General features: G+C 41.2%; 1 protein-coding gene across 2 annotated transcripts in view; it reads left to right on the plus strand.

Moving 5' to 3' along the window:
* Positions 1-929: 929 nt before the first annotated feature.
* FAM117B (family with sequence similarity 117 member B) overlaps positions 930-19,145 on the plus strand; it is a 73,722-nt gene continuing 55,506 nt past the window's right edge. For both annotated transcript variants that reach the window (XM_044241332.1, XM_044241334.1), the window contains exon 1: positions 930-1,719. In XM_044241332.1, the coding sequence (XP_044097267.1) occupies positions 1,122-1,719 (598 nt within the window). In that variant the 5' untranslated portion in view covers positions 930-1,121. The remainder of the gene's footprint in view (positions 1,720-19,145) is intronic.

Genomic DNA, 19,145 nt, shown 5'->3' on the forward strand with positions numbered 1-19,145 from the left:
GATTATTTTAGACTAGTGTTATTGCGTGTCCCCCTAAGTTCTTGCCCATACTACAAACAGTTTTCCTTCATTACACAAAAATATGAATTTATAGCAGCGCCATTCTGTCCGAAATAACGATGTAGCAAATAAATCCCTTTGCAACTATGGCACTTTACAAACTGGTAAGGTAGCACACATCTTTCCAAGGTCTCGCGAAACTGGGAAGTAGCTGATTAAAATAAATTCTTGATGGCTGGAAATACAGGAAGGGAGCGACAGCGCTTGGTAACAGGACTTCGTAGCCACAATCTAAAACCACATTCTAACCAGCAATTCTCATCTTTCTGAGATCTGCCTCTTTTAAACAAACAAACAAAAAGGGGTCGAGGTGTAAAATGCCAATAAATTCAATTAGATCTCTCCTCTGGGCTCTGTCCAAACGTTGACGGAATTAGGACAGAACAAAAAGGGATGCACTTCCACACCCTCCGAGCTCTAAAACCGAGGTAGGAAATTCGTTATGGGGAAAAGACATCCTTGGGACCGCTCTGCGTCGGGCCATTCCCTTTGGCAATATTCCAGAGTCTGAGTCCCCGGGGCTCCCCCCAGTGGGAAGGGAAAGACGCGCGCGGCCAGGCGCGCGTACGCGTACATTCACGTGTACACACACATACACACGCGCGCGCGCGCACACATTACACATACACACGGCCTGCTTCCTCCGCTCCCCTTCCCCCGGGGGGCGGGGTCTCTTTCTCTTTAAAGAGCAGACGGTCTCGGCGCAAACCCAGGCTCTCTAAGGCCCCGGGGGCCCGAGACCCGAGCTGCTAGCAGCCAATGGGCGCGGTGGAGCGGCTCGAGCGCGGCTGACGCTACACCAATGGGCGTTCGCGGGGGGCGGGGGCAGCGGAGGAGACACTATTGTTGATGAGCAGGAGCGGCGGCGGCGGCGGTGGCGGCGGCTGCACCACCTCGTTGCTGCCGGCCGCGGCCCGGGCGCCCCCTGCTCCCCGGATTCCGGCTTCGTCACCCCGTCGCGGGGACCTTCCCTCCGGCCTCGAGAATCCAACCCCTGCAACCCAACAACAACAATCGTCCCCCCCCCCCGTCTCGCCCAGTCACCGGGAAGGGGGGGGACCATGTCCCAGCGGGTGAGGCGCAATGGGTCCCCCACGCCGGCCGGCTCCCTCGGGGGCGGTGCGGTCGCCACGGCCGGGGGAGCCGGGAGCCGCCTGCAACCCATGAGGGCGACGGTTCCGTTCCAGCTGAAGCAGCAGCAGCAACATGGCAGCCCCACGCGGAGCAACGGCGGCGGCGGCGGCAACAACGGCGGCTGCTGTGGTGGCGCCTCAGGCCCCTCAGGCGGCGGGAGCGGCGGCGGCGGCGGCCCGCGCACCGCCTCGCGCAGCACGAGCCCCACGCGCGGCGGCGGGAATGCGGCCGCGCGCACTAGCCCCACAGTGGCCACGCAGACGGGCGCGTCCGCGACGTCCACGCGAGGCACCAGCCCCACGCGCGGCACCGCGCCCGGGGCTCGCGGGAGCCCCCCACGGCCACAGCCCCCGCCGCCGCTGCTGGGCACCGTGTCGTCGCCTTGCTCGTCGCCCACCCACCTGTGGACTGGCGAGGTGAGCGCGGCCCCACCCCCAGCCCGCGTCCGGCACCGCAGAAGGTCCCCGGAGCAGAGCCGTAGTTCCCCGGAGAGGAGGAGCCCAAGCGCCCCGGTTTGCAAAGCAGGTACGTGCTGGGGACCGCGCGGCGAGGGGAAGGCGGCGGGAAGGGGTCCTGGGCGCGCGCTGCTTTCGCGCGGGGACTGCGGCGCTACAGCGGAGCGGGGCTGGGGGCGGGGCTGGGGGCGGGGCCCGGGTGGTGCGGGGCCGCCTTCCCAGGGCGAGCCCGGCGCGGTCTGCACCGCTCCCTGTTTGTCTCGTTCCCGGCTCGGCCGACCTTGCGCGGGTCCGGGATGGTGCAGGTGGGGCCGCTAACCTTGTGGCTGCGCTGAGACGCGTTAATGATAAACCTGGGCTTGTGGCGGCGGACGGGTTACTGCTCGCTCTCCCTTGGGGGTGAGGCTGGGAGTGGTTTGTCACTTTGTTTAGGTGATAATGGTTACTGTTAGTATAGCACATGTCTGTGCGAAGTATTTCTCTTTCGCAAAACAGTTTCAGATTGTAAAGCTCGAATTCATTAGCATAGCAGATTTGGATCCCTGAAGACCGGGGAGGCTGGGAGCGTTGTGGGCATTTCCTAAGACCTGATAAGCGGGTAGCAAGGAACAAGTTAAGGAATATTCCTTTGGAAGGATTATGGGCTTTATCGTAGAGTCTGGGTGTATCTCTGAAATACTGATACTGTTTAGATGTAAAATCATTTATTTGTTTTATTTTAAAAAAAAAACACAAACCAACCACCGTTTGTCTTCCTTGTTATTATTTTAGGGACAAAAAAAACCCTGTTGTCTTTCTGTGTTCTTGGGAGCTTTCTTGGAAAAGGTTCTGAATGGAGCTGTTTGGTTCCGCTGGCGTCATTCAGGAAGAGTAACTAAAAAAGAAATTCAAATTGTGAAACTGGAGAAATACTTGTCATCTGATTACCTCCGTTTTAGAATCTGCTGGAAAAAAAAAAAAGAAATGGGTGGTTTTTAGCTTATGCAGTTATATTACAGACATGTAGCTTTGTTTATCCCATGCCAAGAGAATGTCTTAAGAATCTTTGAGGCAAAATTACTGGAAATTTCAGGAATTTTAGTAGTACAGTACTTCCCAACCAAATAAAAGAGATTATTAAGTGGTTTCAAGGGTCCCTTCAAAAATGCAGGGACCAGGGTGAATCTTTCTTACTGTTATTTTATCAAAGAGTTTAGACAGTGGATACGTTTTTCAGAGAGAGTGCCCGAGAAAGTGATCAGTAGTGTTTCCTAATTAGAAAAAGACTGTTTTAAACTTTTTGAAAATGCAGGTTTTTTCAACGCCAGTTGTTAGAAGTACTAGAATCTTCCTCCCCCTCAAATAATAGTTATCACTTTACTGAGCTCCTGCTGTATGTTTGATGATTTACCTACAAGACCTGATTTTAACTCTCAGGGTAGGTTTCAGAGATTAAGTAACAAGTGGTAAAGTTGATACTTGAATTCTGCTGGGTGATACTCCAAAACCATGTCTTTTACATCAAGAGGGTAGCTTCATGTTGTGTAAGATAGAACCTGGGTATATATAACACAACAAAATTACACGTGCCTAGGTTTTGAAGCATCTCTTAGGTGTACCTGGTGAACACGATTACTTCAGTTTGCCTTCAGCCGGCATAGTGTGGAAAGTGGAAGGGATGAAGGAGGTGGTGACCCCAGTCTGATAACAAAATGTGGCTACCCGCTCAACTGTGTGCCCCTTGAAGCAGAGCAGCAACCTGAGGAGAGCCTGGTTAAATTAAGTATTGGCAAAGAGTGGAGGAAGGTGTTCTTTTTTTTCTGCTCTTTAGGACTCTTTTTTCTGGAATCTCAGTCTCCTCATGTACTCCCTCTTCATGTTTCCCAAAGCTCCCTTGTCCCAGATCTGTCATTCCATTCATGCTGTAAAATTAACCCCTCGCAGAAGCTTCCCGTCTCCCCACCAAAACCAAAAAACAAAAGCCAGAAAATAAAAACTTCCTCTTCTAGCGCAGCACGCTGAACTAACTAGATGTGAAAGGAGTAGTGTCTGTCATTAAGTTACACTGAAGTGAATGTCTGATAGCTTCCTTTCCAGGAATGCCTTGTTTCACTCTAGTGGGTTTTTATGCAGAGTACAACTTTCAGATTGCAAGTCTGCATAACACAAACTAGATAATTTGCTGTTTTCTTCAGACTCGATCTGAAAGGAGAGAAGAGGGAAAAAGGAGAATCTTTTTAATCGCCGACTCCCTTTTCTATTAAAGGAGAATTATTGGGGCACCTGGGTGGCTCAGTGGGTTAAAGCCTCTGCCTTCGGCTCAGGTCATGATCTCAGAGTCCTGGGATTGAGTCCCGCATCCGGCTCTCTGCTCAGCAGGGAGCCTGCTTCCTCCTCTCTCTCTGCCTGCCTCTCTGCCTACTTGTAATCTCTGCCTGTCAAATAAATAAATAAATAAAATCTTAAAAAACAAAAAAAGTAAAGGAGAATTATCACCAGTTTCCAGCCTCAGTGAAATGTACAAATCCTTACAGGTAGTGGGAAAGGGACTGTAGTTTTATAACCCTCATATGAATCAAATTCCAGGGACCATCTAGTTAAGGCTCCAACTTCAAGGTGTCTCTGATGCCCTAACCTTTTAGGGAATCCAGTATCTGAAAGCCTCTGAGTTGAAGGTGTCAGAGTCTTTAGAGGGGCATCCCCATTCTTGCACATTCCTGCCCGGTTGCTTTATTCTTCTCCCAGCGTTAAAGATAATCATTTATTAATCCAGAACTTTCTTCTCTTGACTACTATAAAGTAATCCAAGCACCTATTCCTGACATATTTTAAACTTCTCACCTTCAGTGCCTGCCATCTCCATGGCAAACTGGTTTGCCATTAGGAACTGAGAAATGCTTAGAGAGGGTAACTAGGCAACAGTGTTAACTACAGATAAAATGAGGAAGAAAAAAAATGAGGAAGAAGGTGAGGTTTGTTTTTGTGCTTTCCCTCCTTTTATCTTAATAAAATGTCAAATAGGCACATTACAAGTGGAGAGGTGGCATATTAGAATAGGCTTTGCATAGACAGTCTGGGTTTAATATCAGTTTTCCACCACTTAGAAGCCATATGATATGGGGAAGTGAATAACTTTCTAACCCTTGACTTTCTTATCTGTAAAATAGGTGATGATGGAGGATATCTACATGTACTTCGTGGTAAGGATTAAATGAAAGGAAATTGAAAAATACTCAGCACAGTACCTAGGTATAAAAGTTAGATATTGTGTATCCTATTAGTTTTGCTTCTAGTTTTAGCGGATGTAACATAAAGTTGCCGGTGTAGGCTTAGTTTTCATGGTCGTATGCAATTTCAGACTGGAGAGAATATTGCCTGTGAGCCTCCAGAACTGTAGTTCAAGTGTGGTCTGTGCTTCATCTGTATCAGAATAACTTAGGGTCCTTGCTACAAATGCAGACTTTGAAAGTCCCCCACCGTAGGCTCCTGTGATTTTGTTATGGGCCAAATTAGAAAAGTAGGCCCTAGAAGCCCCAAAGGAAAATAGTTTGAAAACTCATTGCAGAAAAGAACACTAGTGCAGTGTGTAAAAATTATTTTTTCAGTGTGGCTGATATGTACATAGCAATACGTGTTTTTACTAATTTTCTGCTTACTTGTATACATTACATGTATGAATTTGGTAGTTTGTTGGGGTGAGGGAGTGGCAAGAGCAGCAACAAGAGATGGACTTCTCTGGACTAATAATCAGGAGGTCGGTTGCCAGGACTTCATATCTGTGGCATCTTAGACTTCTGTTTTCTAGTACTTTGTGAAATATGCAGCTTTAGGAATTCAGTGTTTCTCTAACTTTTGGAGGATCGATGCTAACTTCATACCTTCAGGGGAATCCTTTTGGTTTGTTATGTCTGTATTTTACAGTTTGAAGATGAGGCAAAGTGGAACCTTACTATTCAACATCTTGGCTAGCAGAATTTACATTTGATTCAGTTCTGTAAAGGCACCTGGTTCACTCAGTCGGTTAAATGTCTGCCTTCAGCTCAGGTCATGATCGCAGGGTTATGAGATTGAGCCCTATGTTGGGCTCCGCTCTGGGCCTGGAGCCTGCTTAAGATTCTTTCTCTCCCTTTCCCTCTGCTCCTCTCCACCCTCCTGTCTCTTAAAAAAAGGGGAGGAGGGAGGATACTAGTAGTGTTTACAGTAGAGGATTGTCAGAAGGATAAAATCCTTTTAAAATCTGTGTGGTTATAGAAATCTCTCAATATTGGCTGTTTTCATTTCATCTTTATCATCCTCATCATCCAAAGGTTTAGACATTTGGGGTAATTTGTTAGTGGTAGTATGGTAGTAGTATTTACTTTTTTTTTTTTTTTTTTTTAGTATTTACATTCTTAAGATGTGTAGCATTTATAATTACTTAGGATGAGTAGAACATGAATTTGAGACGGGAGAGACTATGGGATAGTAACTAAGGCATCGAGCACGTGAATTTAAGTGCTAAAGAAGTGGGAATGGCAGGGATAAAAGAGGGTGAGGAGACTTTGATTTGGTAACCTGTTGGACAGAGGGATTGAGAAAGAGGCAGTTGAGGATAATTGGTTGGTTGATGGTACTAATTGTGATAATACAGGAGGGAGTGCACGCTTGTGAAAAGAAAATGAACAAAGTGTAGTTTAAACGTTTAGTTTTTCTTCTCAGGAAATTGAGGCAAATGCCTAGATTGTGGCAAATACAGTTTTAGAACTCAGGAGTGCAGTTTGAATTGGGGCAAAAAGTTAGGACTCATTGATTTCAGTTCAGTAAACAGTCATTTAACATGTACTTCGTGCTAGGCATTTGCATGTGGGCAGTGCTTGAAATGATGAGAATGGGTCCGATGATGGGGAGGAGGCTCAGGATAGAACTCTGGGAGAAAGCAAGCATTTTAAGGGTAGAAAGAAAAGCCAGTGAGAAGCATGAGAATGGGAGGAGAAATGGTAGAATAGTGTTGCGAAAGCCAAAAGAAAGATTGGATTTCAAGGAGGGGATGATAAAGATTTTCAAATTCTGTGAAGAGAGCAAGTAGGGTGGCCCTGGAGAATAGGCTTTTGAATTTGATGATTCAGATGATCATCAGTGGATGGCTGAGAAAAAGTAGTTTGTGGGGGACAGAAATTGGATTAAAGTGGTAGGTGAGGGTTTTTTTTTTTTTTTTTTAAAGATTTTATTTTATTTTTTATTTATTTGAGAGAGAGAGACAGTGAGAGAGAGAATGAGCGAGGAGAAGGTCAGAGAGCGAAGCAGACTCCCCATGGAGCTGGGAGCCTGATGTGGGACTCGATCCTGGGACTCCAGGATCACGCCCTGAGCCGGAGGCAGTCGTCCAACCAACTGCGCCACCCAGGCGTCCCGGTGAGGGTTCTTAAGTAAGGGTAATGAGGGGCACCTGGGTGGCTCAGTGGGTTAGAGCCTCTGCCTTCAGCTCAGTTCATGATCCCAGGATTCTGAGATTAAGCCCCGTATGGGACTCTCTGCTTGGTGGGGGTCCTGCTTCCCCCTCTCTTTGCCTGCCTCTCTGCCTACTTGTGATCTCTGTCAAATAAATGAATAAAATATTTAAAAGAAAAGAAGTAAGGGTAATGATTAAAAATTACTCTTAAGGAGTACAAATTTCTCTTACGTCACTGAAAGGAAGGAAAGTGACAGAACAGGATGAAGAGTTGAGCTAAGGTTCATTTGTTTATAGAGTGGGGAAATTTTATGCATGTTTTTTAGGTGTGGGGAAAGGATTCAGGGGAGAATGAGACTGCTAGTGTAAGAGAAAATGAAAATAGTAGATGGACCAAGGTCATGGATAATGTGAGTGGCAGTGGGATCTAGCCCACCCAGTTTGAAAATCTCAGACATGACTAAGGATACTTCTTTCTCCGAGAATAAGAAGGTGGTGAGGGTGGGTTGAAATGACAACTTGAGCAAGAGAAGGGAAGGAAGCAGTAGAAGGGAAGGAAGTTGAGAAAGTCAGCTACTTGTGTGTCCAAACTCCTTGAAGAAAAGAAAATGGCATAATTGTCGAATACCATATTTTAAATTTAAATCTTGTTTTTATCAAAGTACATTTATATAATTAAAAATATCAAATAGCACTGGGGTCCCTGGCTGGCTCAGTCGGTAGAGCATGTGATTTTTGATCTTGGGGTTGTGAGTTCAAGCCCCATATTGGGTGTAGAGATTACTTAAACCTTAAAGAAAAAAAAATCAAATAACACTGAACTTACAATCAAATAAGATGTTTTCTGGTCACATTGCTCTCTACTCCTACCTCCTGCCCTTAGAGACAGTCCATTTCAACTCTTAGTACTCTTTGTTTCTGGGGAAAGTTTTTAAATCACTTCTCCTTTCTGTTGTCTGTTGTATCTTTTTGGAACTCCTGCTATGTGGGACCCCTTGGATTGAACTACTACTACTTTTCTTATTTCTGTCCTAGTTTATCTTTTTGTTCTTTTTTTCTAGCGGCTTTATTTTATCTTCTGTCCTTTAAATTGATTTTTAAATCTTGGTCATCATATTTTCGTTTTTCTTTTTTTTTTATTTTTTTTAATCTTTTTAAAAAGATTTTATTTATTTATTTATTTGACAGGCAGAGATTACAAGCAGGCAGAGAGGCAGGCAGAGAGAGAGGAGGAAGCAGGCTCCCCGCTGAGCAGAGAGCCCGATGCGGGGCTCGATCCCAGGACCCTGGGATCATGACCTGAGCAGAAAGCAGAGGCTTTAACCCACTGAGCCACCCAGGCGCCCCATATTTTCGTTTTTCAAGAGAATTTACCTTGCTGTGTGATTGTCAGGGTCTACTAAAAATGTTTATACAAGGTGTAAATACCCTCACAGTTGCCCTCTGCATTATCTTCAGAGTTCTTTTTGTCTTGAACTTTTCTTCTGTCATGTTGAAAAGTAGTTTTCTATTAATATTTAAATAAGACCCGAAAATGCTGATTAGGTGTTCTGTCTGGCTAGGTCAGGGTGGTGGGTTGGGGGATCTTACAAGAGAATGATGACAAAAGAAGTCTTCTAGTGTAGGTTTTTTTCCTGCCAGGTTTCCCAGGGAAGGGTTCTACAGTATCATGCCTGAGGTTAAGTCCAGGGTCTGCCTAGTTAATCTCGCTAAAGCAGTTTTTCCCAGTCTTTTTGCTTGGGGGATAATTTCTGTTTCTCAAGGAACTCCTGCTTTGATGGTCACTAAGCTGAGATATAATGGTATGGTGGTAATTAATACACTAAGTACAGACTGATCTCTCTGTGGATCTATTTGACCAATGTATTATAAGTTTATTCATTTTGTATAATTTTCCCCGCTACCTTTTCTTAGGGAAAAACAGTTTAGCTCACCTTTCTTGAGATCAGCCTTCCTTCTTTGCTCTTTCTCACTCCTTCCTTTCTTTCCTTCCATTCTTTCCTCTCTTTTCTCCTCTCTCCCCTCATCTTTTCCTCGCCTCTCCCCCTCTCTTTCAAGCCCCATGCCCGCCATGGGGCTCAGACCCATGACCCAAAAATTAAGAGTTGTGTGCTCCACTGACTGAGCCAGCCAGGCACCCCAATCTCTTTCCCTTTCATAGATTTTTTAAAATTCCTAATACATTTTGCTTAAATGGCTTAAACCAAACGGGATTTAATTTTTCTAAAGGTAAATTTAGTAGTGAAGTTAGTAAAGTTGGTTTTTACAATATGAAAATTTATTGACAAAGGTATATAATAAAGCTATGGAAACCATAACCCAGGATAATATGAAAAAAACAGCCTGAGACACAATTTATATAATAGTTTGAAATAATTCTTTCCAAGTAATGCGATCTGTCTCAAATATAAGTTATGCAGAATTGTACACATCTTTTTGTTCCTTGATCCCTTTTTTATACACTAAAAGTGATGTTTCAGAAATAAAAACAAAATTTATCTCTTTAAGGCAATACATGTACAGTTTTGCTGTACAAATACTCAATTCTGGGTTGAACTTGAAGTGAGCACACCCACATTTAATTTTCAAATGAAATGAAACTTTTCTGTCCTTGCTCTTGATGCTTGTTAAGCAAGAAAAAGTTTGTTTATTCATATAAGAAGTTGAAAATGCAGCAAATTATTCATTGCTTTACTGTGAATGGCAAGGCACTTTTCTTTGCACTAAAATCTAGAACTTCTGTTGGACAGTTCAGGAAGTTTTGGGTTGAGTTAAAATCAGATTGCAGTTAATTTATCACTTAATATGTCTGCTTTCAAAACTTGGTTGAAACGTCTTTTCTGATGTTGTCTTTTTTCCTGTCGGTTGTCCTTGGGGGCTATACCTTTCTATTCCTTCAGTATTATAGGAGTATAATAGAAGAGTTTTCTGTTAAAGGCTTGCATACAGTTTAGGTGAAATTACCTATAGTTTATTCCCAGAAAACCTACATGAAATTTTTAGTTGACCATTCTTCTTTATGAGCTAGTGTAAAATTCTTCTGGGAGTGGGGCGCCTGGGTGGCTCAGTGGGTTAAAGCCTCTCCCTTCGGCTCAGGTCATGATCCCAGGGTCCTGGGATCGAGCCCCACGTCAGGCTCTCTGCTCAGCAGGGAGCCTGCTTCCTCCTCTCTCTCTGCCTGTCTCTCTGCCTCCTTGTGATCTCTGTCTGTCAAATAAATAAATAAAATCTTTAAAAAAAAAATTCTTCTGGGAGTAAACTTAAGTATTTTGGGGGGATTCTTGCTCTTAAAGAGCTGATTTTGTAGTTTTATGTTACAGTCTACCTACCAGCATATTTTCCTTCCCCCGCTTTCCTTTCTTTCTCTGCAGATAATATGTGCACGTGGTGAAAAATGGTAAAAGAAAATAGTCTTCTCCAGACTTGGCTTTAAGTTCATTATTTTCAGAGAAATTCAGTTAGCTGTTTCTTGTATTATTCCAGAGTTATTCTGTGGCAAATACAAGTATGAATATGTGATCCTGTGTTTACAGGATTATTTACCATTCATTATTTCATCAGGCTTTTTAAAAATTTTATTTATTTTTAAAGATTTTATTTATTTATTTGAGAGAGAGAGATCACAAGTAGGCAAGAGGCAGGCAGGGGTGGGGGGAAGCAGGCCCCCGCTGAAAAGAGAGCCCCATGTGGGGCTCGATCCCAGGACCCTGGGATCATGACCTGAGCCAAAGGCAGAGGCTTTAACCCACTGAGCCACCCAGGTGCCCCAAAGGGAGAAATGTTTTTTTGAACATTTAGATCATTTCCAGTCTTCTGCTGTTCAGTGGCACATTATGTTAAATATTCTTGTTTATACTTCTTTGTGTACTTAAGAGTTTATCTGTAGGATGAATGCTTAGAAATGAAATTTCTTGGCCAGAGATAGACATTTTTCTTTCTTTTGTCAAGTATATGTCAGGACTTGGTATCAGTTCATACTTGACTTCCAGGAGCCTGTTTTTTCCCCCCGTCTCCCTTTGGATTACTATTTTTTTTTAATTGCATTTTATCTCCACTATTAGTTATTAGTTATATCTCATCTTACTGTTTTGTTAGTGGTTGCACTCGAGCAGGACTGTCCAAGAGAACTTCTACAGTGATGGCTATGTTCTGTATCTGTGTTGTCTAATACTTCATGTTATAATCTTCTGTTAATACACTTCCATTTCCTGCCTCCTAAATATTCTGCTTCTCCATTATAAATCCAATAATACATTGTTACTGTTTTTACTTTAGATGAATATCTTTTATAAGCAATTAAAAATAAGAAAAAATCTTTTATATTTACTCATTTTTTCATCTTCAGTACTCTCAAATTGTGTGAAAAAGAGTGGTTGTAGTGTGAATGAAAAAGGGCTTATTTGAAAAGCAAATAATTTTTTTTTAAAAGATTTTATTTATTTATTTGACAGAGAAAGATTACAAGTAGGCAGAGAGGCAGGCAGAGAGAGAGAGGAGGAAGCAGGCTCCCTGCCAAGCAGAGAGCCCGATTCGGGACTCTATCCCAGGACCCTAAGATCACGACCCGAGCTGAAGGCAGCGGCTTAACCCACTGAGCCACCCTGGCGCCCCTGAAAAGCAAATAATTGATAGGACTTGTTAACTGATTACATTTGAGGGATGAGGGAAATGAGAGAGCATAATGAAGGCTGAGATTTTTGTCCTAATTGAGTGATTAAGTTAATAATGTTAATGACAACTGGTTTCATAAATGCTGCTATATTCTACAGGCGTACAGAGTAGATCGTACACTTTTCGAGCATTGTGCACTGACACTTTTAATAATAACATGGACATTTTGGAAGATAAAATTTTTTTTCACACTTCTAATTTAGCATTTTTTTTAAAAGATTTTATTTATTTACTTGAGAGACAGAGATCACAAGTAGGCAGAGAGGTAGGTAGACAGAGAGAGAGAGGAAGGAGGCAGAGAGCCCGATGTGGGGCTCGATCCCAGGATCTTTTAACCCACTGAGCCACCCAGGTGCCCCTAATTTAGCATTTTTGAAAATTATATTACTTGGTGTTTTTCTGGGATTTTCTAAGCTCTGGTAGTTTGTGGAAAACCATTTCACATCATTTATGTTTTCCTATTGTGCATGTACTGATATGTCTAAAGATAAGGATGAGGAATGTCTCTTTATATTATTTTAGGACTTAAGCTCACTCTGTGCAGAGTAGCTTAAAAGATATTAAGAAGACATCCCTGGCCTTACTTACTTTAGAATTAAAGAGAGAGGCAGTATAGAATTTTGCAATAGTCAAGGGTTAATATTGACTTGTTCCATATAAACAAGAAAATACATAACATTACTAAGAAGAGTAACATTGAATGGCAAAAGCCTGATGATGGCCATATGGGACACTGTGAGGAGTCAGAGTGCTTTATGTAGAGATACGGATTGCTGAGTGATTTGCAGGTAGATGTTCTTCACTTTTCCTAGAAAGGAGTTGCACTACTTCTGGAAACTGATTTAGTGCCATACGAATGCACCTGATCTACTTCAGAAATGTTATGTTTCTTGTAAAGAAAGGCTTGGAACCTGTATCTTTGGACAGTCTCCCTACCAATGAATTTTTTTTAAAATATCGTGTGGCCCACCCATTACTTCTGTTAGAATTAATCTGTTCTTTTCTCCTTCTGTTGGGGGAATCGAGGCAGGGAGAGCTTTTAAGGTTTAAATGAGACCCAGTAAATATTTTGTTTGAATGAATGGATGGATTCCTGTCTTTAAAAAATTCTTGTAGGGGCACCTGGGTGGCTCAGTGGGTTAAGCCACTGCCTTCGGCTCAGGTCATGATCTCAGGGTCCTGGGATTGAGTCCCGCATTGGGCTCTCTGCTCAGCAGGGATCCCGCCTGCTTTCCTCTCCCTCTGCCTGCCTCTCTGTCTACTTGTGATCTCAGTCTGTCAAATAAACAAATAAAATCTTAAAAAAAAAAAAAAATTCTTGTAAAGACCCATGCCCCATCCTTGATTTTTTGGTCTGTTTTTTCCCTATTTGTTTGGAAGTCTTGGGTACAGTGGATTTCGCCTGAATACTTGAGTACTTGCTTGAATACTATTTTTTTGCCTTATAAATGAACTTTGTGTATGAAAATTATACCGCTAGCTCACTATTGACTATATTATCTCCAAAAATCCTTGGCGTCCTCCTTTGGAGATTCCTTTAGTACTGGAAGGTTGTATATTTCTAGTAACAGTTTATTAGATTATTCTGGTCCATCTACACACTCTTGACTAATACTATATATTTATTTATTTTTTACAATTTTATTTATTTGACAGAAGGAGAGCGAGACAGGGAACACGAGGCTTCCTGCTGCACAGGGAACCTGATGTGGGGCTCAGTCCCAGGACCCTGGGATCTTGATCTGAGCTGAAGGCAGATGCTTAACGACTGAGCCACCCAGGCGCCCCTTGACTGATGCTTTTTAAGTTATTAGTATACTTTTAATTGCTAACTGGTTTTAAAGCTTAGTAAGAGATTATAGAACAGTTTCCCCCTTTTAAAGCTTTGAAAAATGTAATGTTAAGCTTTTTTTTTCTTCTTCTTAGAGTGTGGTGGGGTGTAAGGGGCAGAGCCAAAGGGAGCCAGAGGGAAGCCAGAGGGAAAGAGAGAATCCTAAGCAGGCTCCATGTCCAGCTGACTGAGCCACCCAGGCACCCTATGTAATGTTAAGTTTTTAAAGTAAAGCCAAAAAAACCCCACAATACTCTATGGGTGTCAGACTTGTACCATTAAAAAAAAAATGTGTGGGGGCGCCTGGGTGGCTTAGTGAGTTAAGCTTCTGCCTTTGGCTCAGGACACGATCTCAGGGTCCTGGGATCGAGCCCCGAATAGGGCTCTCTGCTCAGCAGGGAGCCTGCTTCCCTCTCTCTCTCTCTGCCTCTCTGCCTACTTGTGATCTCTCTCTGTCAAATAAATAAAATCTTTAAAAAAAAATGTGTGAAGTGACGTAAATTTTTTAATGAGTCTGAACCTTCAAATAAGAGGTAAGAAAGTGTGCTCTGCTATTTGTATTATAAGGTTGAAATCGCTACCAAGTTTATAAATTTTGGCTTAAGCGTTCTGTTTAGTGGACTTTTGTTTCTATTTTCCTCCTTATAAATTACTTTAATAAAAATCTTTGTAATGTATTTCGGGGGCAGTATGAATATACATTTATATATGTCCTCTTTAGAAAAAGGTCCCAGGATTGAAATTATTGAGTGAAGTTTTAAATAATGTGATTTTTTTTTTCGTAGCATTGCTTTCTGAAAAAGGATTGAATCACTTTACCCTGTCAACAGAAAGCAGTATATCTACCTGTTGCTGTGAAGTCTTGCCAGAATTAGACTTGATGCCGTTTCTTTAGTTTTTACCAGTTCAGTGTGTACAATAGTGTACATCGTGGTTTTCATTTGTATTTCCTTACATATTTCCATAGTGAGTATTTGAGACAATATTTTAATCATTCTCAGGTAGTAGCTACTTAATACCATTTAGTAAGAAATAATGCTGTTACTAATAACAGGGCTGAATATTCTTTTAAAATGTTTATTCACTGTTCATGTGGAGTCTTAACTTTGTATTTATTGAATGATGCTTTATTCACTGAGGATGTAGCATTTTTAGCTATTCCTATTTTTATTATTATTATTTTTTAAAGTTTTTACTTACTTATTTGAGAGAGAGATTGAGAGAACGAGTTGGGGGGAGGCAGAGAGAGAAGCAGACTCCCCATGGTGCAGGGAGCTCGTTGGGCTGCTCGATTTCAGGACCCCAGGATCATGACCTGTACCGCAGACAGACGTAACCGACTGAGCCATCCAGGCGTCCGCTATTTCTGTTTGGCAGGTGTGCTGGGTATAAGCTTTATTGAGGCATAATTTACATACACCAAAATTCATCCTTTTTAATACACTGCTGTGTGAATTTTGATAAATAACACAGTCGTGTAGCCACAACCATGATCAATGTATAGAATATTTCTATTACCCATAAATGTTTCTCACACCTGTTTAAGCCAAAAGCCACTCCTTTTACTCTAGGCCAGGTGCAGCAACCACTGATATATTTTTTTAACATTGTATAAATGAGTTACATAGTACTTTGTTTCTTGAATCTGGCTCCATTTTCTTAGCATAATGCATTTGATATTCTTTAATGTGGGGCTCCTGAGTGACTCAGTTAGTTGAGAGTCTGATTCTTGATTTTGGCTCAGGTCATGATCCTCAGGTTTGGAGATCTGATACTGCATTGGGCCCCGCATTGGGCTCTGCACTTAACAGTCTGCTTTCTCTCTCTCTCTCTCTCTCTCTCTCTGTCCCTCACTGCATTCTCTCTCTCAAATAAATTAAAAGAAAAAAAAGATTCATTAATGTTATTGCACATACCAGTAGTTCATTCCTTTTTATATCTAATATTCCATTATATAAATGTACCCCAGTTTGTTTATTCATTCACCAGTTGAAGGATATTTGGGGGTTCTCATTCCTGATACTAGAAATTTGTGCCTTCTCTCTCTTTCTTTTTTATAGGCAGTCTTAGGTTTATCATTTTTGTAGATCTTGTCAAAGAACCAGTTTTTGGTTTCATTTACATTGTTATTTTTCTGTTTCATTGATTTCTGTTCCTGTCTTTATTATTTTTCTTTGTTCTACTTGATTTAGGTTGAATTTACTTTTTCTGGTTTCTTCTCTGATGGAAGCTTAAATTACTGATTTGAGACTTTCTTTTTTTTTTTTTTAAAGATTTAATTTATTTATTTGACAGAGAGAGATCACAAGTAGGCAGAGAGGCAGGCAGAGAGAGAGGAGGAAGCAGGCTCCCTGCTGAGCAGAGAGCCCGATGCGGGACTCCATCCCAGGATCCTGAGATCATGACCCGAGCCGAAGGCAGCGGCTTAACCCACTGAGCCACCCAGGTGCCCCGAGACTTTCTTTTCTAATACAAGCATTTGATGCTGTATATTTTTCTCTGAGCAGTTTACCTGCATCCCACAAAATTTGATTTTAAAAAAATTTGATTTTAATTTTTTTAGTACTTAACGCTGTGAAACAACACTGTATAGAAATTATCTTCTTTCATGAAGATAGAAGTGTTTTCAAATATATGTGTGGAAGCATTAGGCAAGTGCCATTTTCTTCACTTTGTGCACCAACACTGCATAGAGAGCATTTAAAAAAAATTTTAAATTTAATTTTACTTAATTTTTTCAATTAAATTTTAAATTTTAACATACTGTGCAAGTTTGGTATTTTGCATTTTCATTTTAATTCAGTTCAAAATATTTTCTAGTTTCCCTGAGACTTCTTTTTTGGCTCATGAGTTATTTATAAACATTTTGTTTGAGGGTTTTTCTAGATTGCTTTCTTTTATTGATTTTTAAAGAGAACATAATTTTTTTTTGAAGACTTTATTTATTTATTTGACAGAGACATAGCGAGAGGGAACACAAGCAGGGGTTGTGGGAAAGGGAGAAAAAGGCTTACTGCTGAGCAAGGAGCCCAGTGAGGGGCTCTATCCCAGGACCGTGGGATCATGACCTGAGCCAAAGGCAGATGCTTAATAACTGAGCTACCCAGGCGCTCTGAGAATATACTTTCTATAATTTTATTTCTTCTAAATATTTTAGGGTTTGTTTTATGTCCCTGGATATGATCTGCCTTGCCAAATGATTCATCTGCCTTGACAAATGTGCCCTTATGCATTGTGCTATTGTTGAATGGAGTGTTCTGTAAATTTAAATTAGGTAAAATTGACAGTTTTCAGGTCTTCTATATTCTTGCAGATTTTCAGTTAGTTCCTGAGAAGTTGAATTCTCCAAATATAATAGTGGATTTTTCTTCCATTTCTGTTTGCTTTGGCTTTGTGTATTTTGACACTTATTTTTTAATCTGCAGAAACGTCTAGAATTATTATGTCTTTTTGGGATTGACCTTTTTAATCATTATGTATTTTTTCTTTATCTCTCTGGTAATTTTCTTTGTTCTGAGATCTACTTTGATTAATGTTTGTGTGTGGTCTATTTTTTCTGTCCTTTCTATATTATTCTGTATTTCCATTTTATCTGCATTGTATTTGGTGTGTTTGTCTTATAGACTGCATATAGTTGGGTTGTGGGGATTTTTTCTTTTTATTTGTTTGTTTGTTTTTTTAAGTAGGCTTTATGCCCCGCGTGGGACTTGAATTCATGACCCTGAGATAAAGGGTTGCATGCTTGACTGACTGAGCCAGACAGACGGGGTCTATTTTTTATATGTTTGTTTTTGTTTTAATTTAACACGATGATCTCTGTTTTTAATGTGTTTGCATCATTTACATTTAGAGCAATTATTATATTTTGCTATATACCTGCTTTTTTTTAAAATTATTTGTTGTTTTCCCTTCTGTTTTTTTGTGTTACCCTCTTACCTGTCTTTGGATTACTTGACTATTTTTTAATAATCCATTTTAAGGTAAATACTGGCTTTTTTTGCTTTCTCTTTGTATAGATTTTTTATTGTTGATAGCTATGTGATTAAAATAGAGATACCTAGGGGCGCCTGGGTGGCTCAGTGGGTTAAAGCCTCTGCCTTCGGCTCGAGTCATGATCTCAGGGTCCTGGGATCGAGCCCCGCATCAGGCTCTCTGCTCAGCAGGGAGCCTGCTTCCCTCTCTCTCTCTCTCTGCCTGCCTCTCCATCTACTTGTGATTTCTCTCTGTAAAATAAATAAATAAAATCTTTAAAAAAAAAAAATAGAGATAACTAACTTTTTACATCCTTCAGGTAAAAGGTAGAAATTCTTTAATCGGTTGTGTCTCTTTAGACTCTTCCTTTAATGTTATGGTCTATATATCACATCTTTATATGTTGAAAGCTGTATGCAGATCATATATGATTGTATGTATGGACCTGTACACTTTGCCCTTATAAAATTTGACATAATAATTGTTTTAGAAGAAAACTCAATGATAAATGTTCTAACTGATTAAAATTTGATATAGTCAAAGGTAGATTGGGTCTTTATTGTAAGCTTTTTATTGAAAACAGTTGAAATGGAAGAAAATCATTTTAGCAAAATAAGCGTGAAGTTGGAAAAAATAATTTATGCTTCTCAATAAATTAACCAAAAACTAAGCTGGCTCAGTAGAGTTTGCACTGGAGAGTACTTTGTAAAAAACTTGTTACAAACACACATATACGTACTCATAGCTTCGGGTGAAGTGTAGGGACTAAAGAGTTGAAGAGTTAGAGAAGCTCTAACTGGGGCATCTGGATTTTTTGTTTGTTTGTTTTTTCCTGTTTGAGTGTGTACATAAGTACATTTATGTTCTGAAAAGTGCCGGGTATTTTTATGTGCTACCCGGGTTTCCACTGATCGGATGGGGAAATGCAGTACAGATAACTTTTTTTTTTCTTTCTTTCTTTCTTTTTTTTTCTTTTTTAAACTCTCTTTTTGAACAGTTCTGTTTTTTGACAGAAAACATTCTATTTAAATAGAATGTTTCGGGGCTCCTGGGTGGCTCAGCGGGTTAAGCCTCTGTCTTTGGCTCAGGTCATGATCTCAGGGTCCTGGGATCGAGCTCCATATCAGGCTCTCTGCTCAGCTGGTAGCCTGCTTTCCTCCCTCTCTCTCTGCCTGCCTCTCTGCCTACTTGTGATATCTGTCAAATAAATAAGTAAAATCTTAAAAAAAAATAGAATGTTTCATTTCTGTAATAAATGGCTAATAAAATATCTGTTTGGTGGGTGCCTGGGTGACGCAGTTGGTTAAGCATATGACTCTTGATTTTGGCTCAGCTTGTGATCGAGCCCTGTGAGGGGCTCTGTGCTGTGTGTAGAACATCCTTAAGATTCTTTCTTTCCCTCTTCCCCCCAATCCCTGTGCATAAACCTGCTTGCTCTCTTTCTTTTAAAACAAAACAAAAAAACCGAAACTATTTGTATCATAGCAGTGATTTATAATGGAGTTAAATGTTAAAAAAAGAAAAATTAAAAATACAGCATTAGGGACGCCTGGGTGGCTCAGTTGGTTAAGCAGCTGCCTTCGGTTCAGGTCATGATCCCAGCGTCCTGGGATCG

Source organism: Neovison vison, chromosome 3 (genome assembly GCF_020171115.1).
Source record: "Neovison vison isolate M4711 chromosome 3, ASM_NN_V1, whole genome shotgun sequence".
Lineage (NCBI taxonomy): Eukaryota > Metazoa > Chordata > Mammalia > Carnivora > Mustelidae > Neogale > Neogale vison.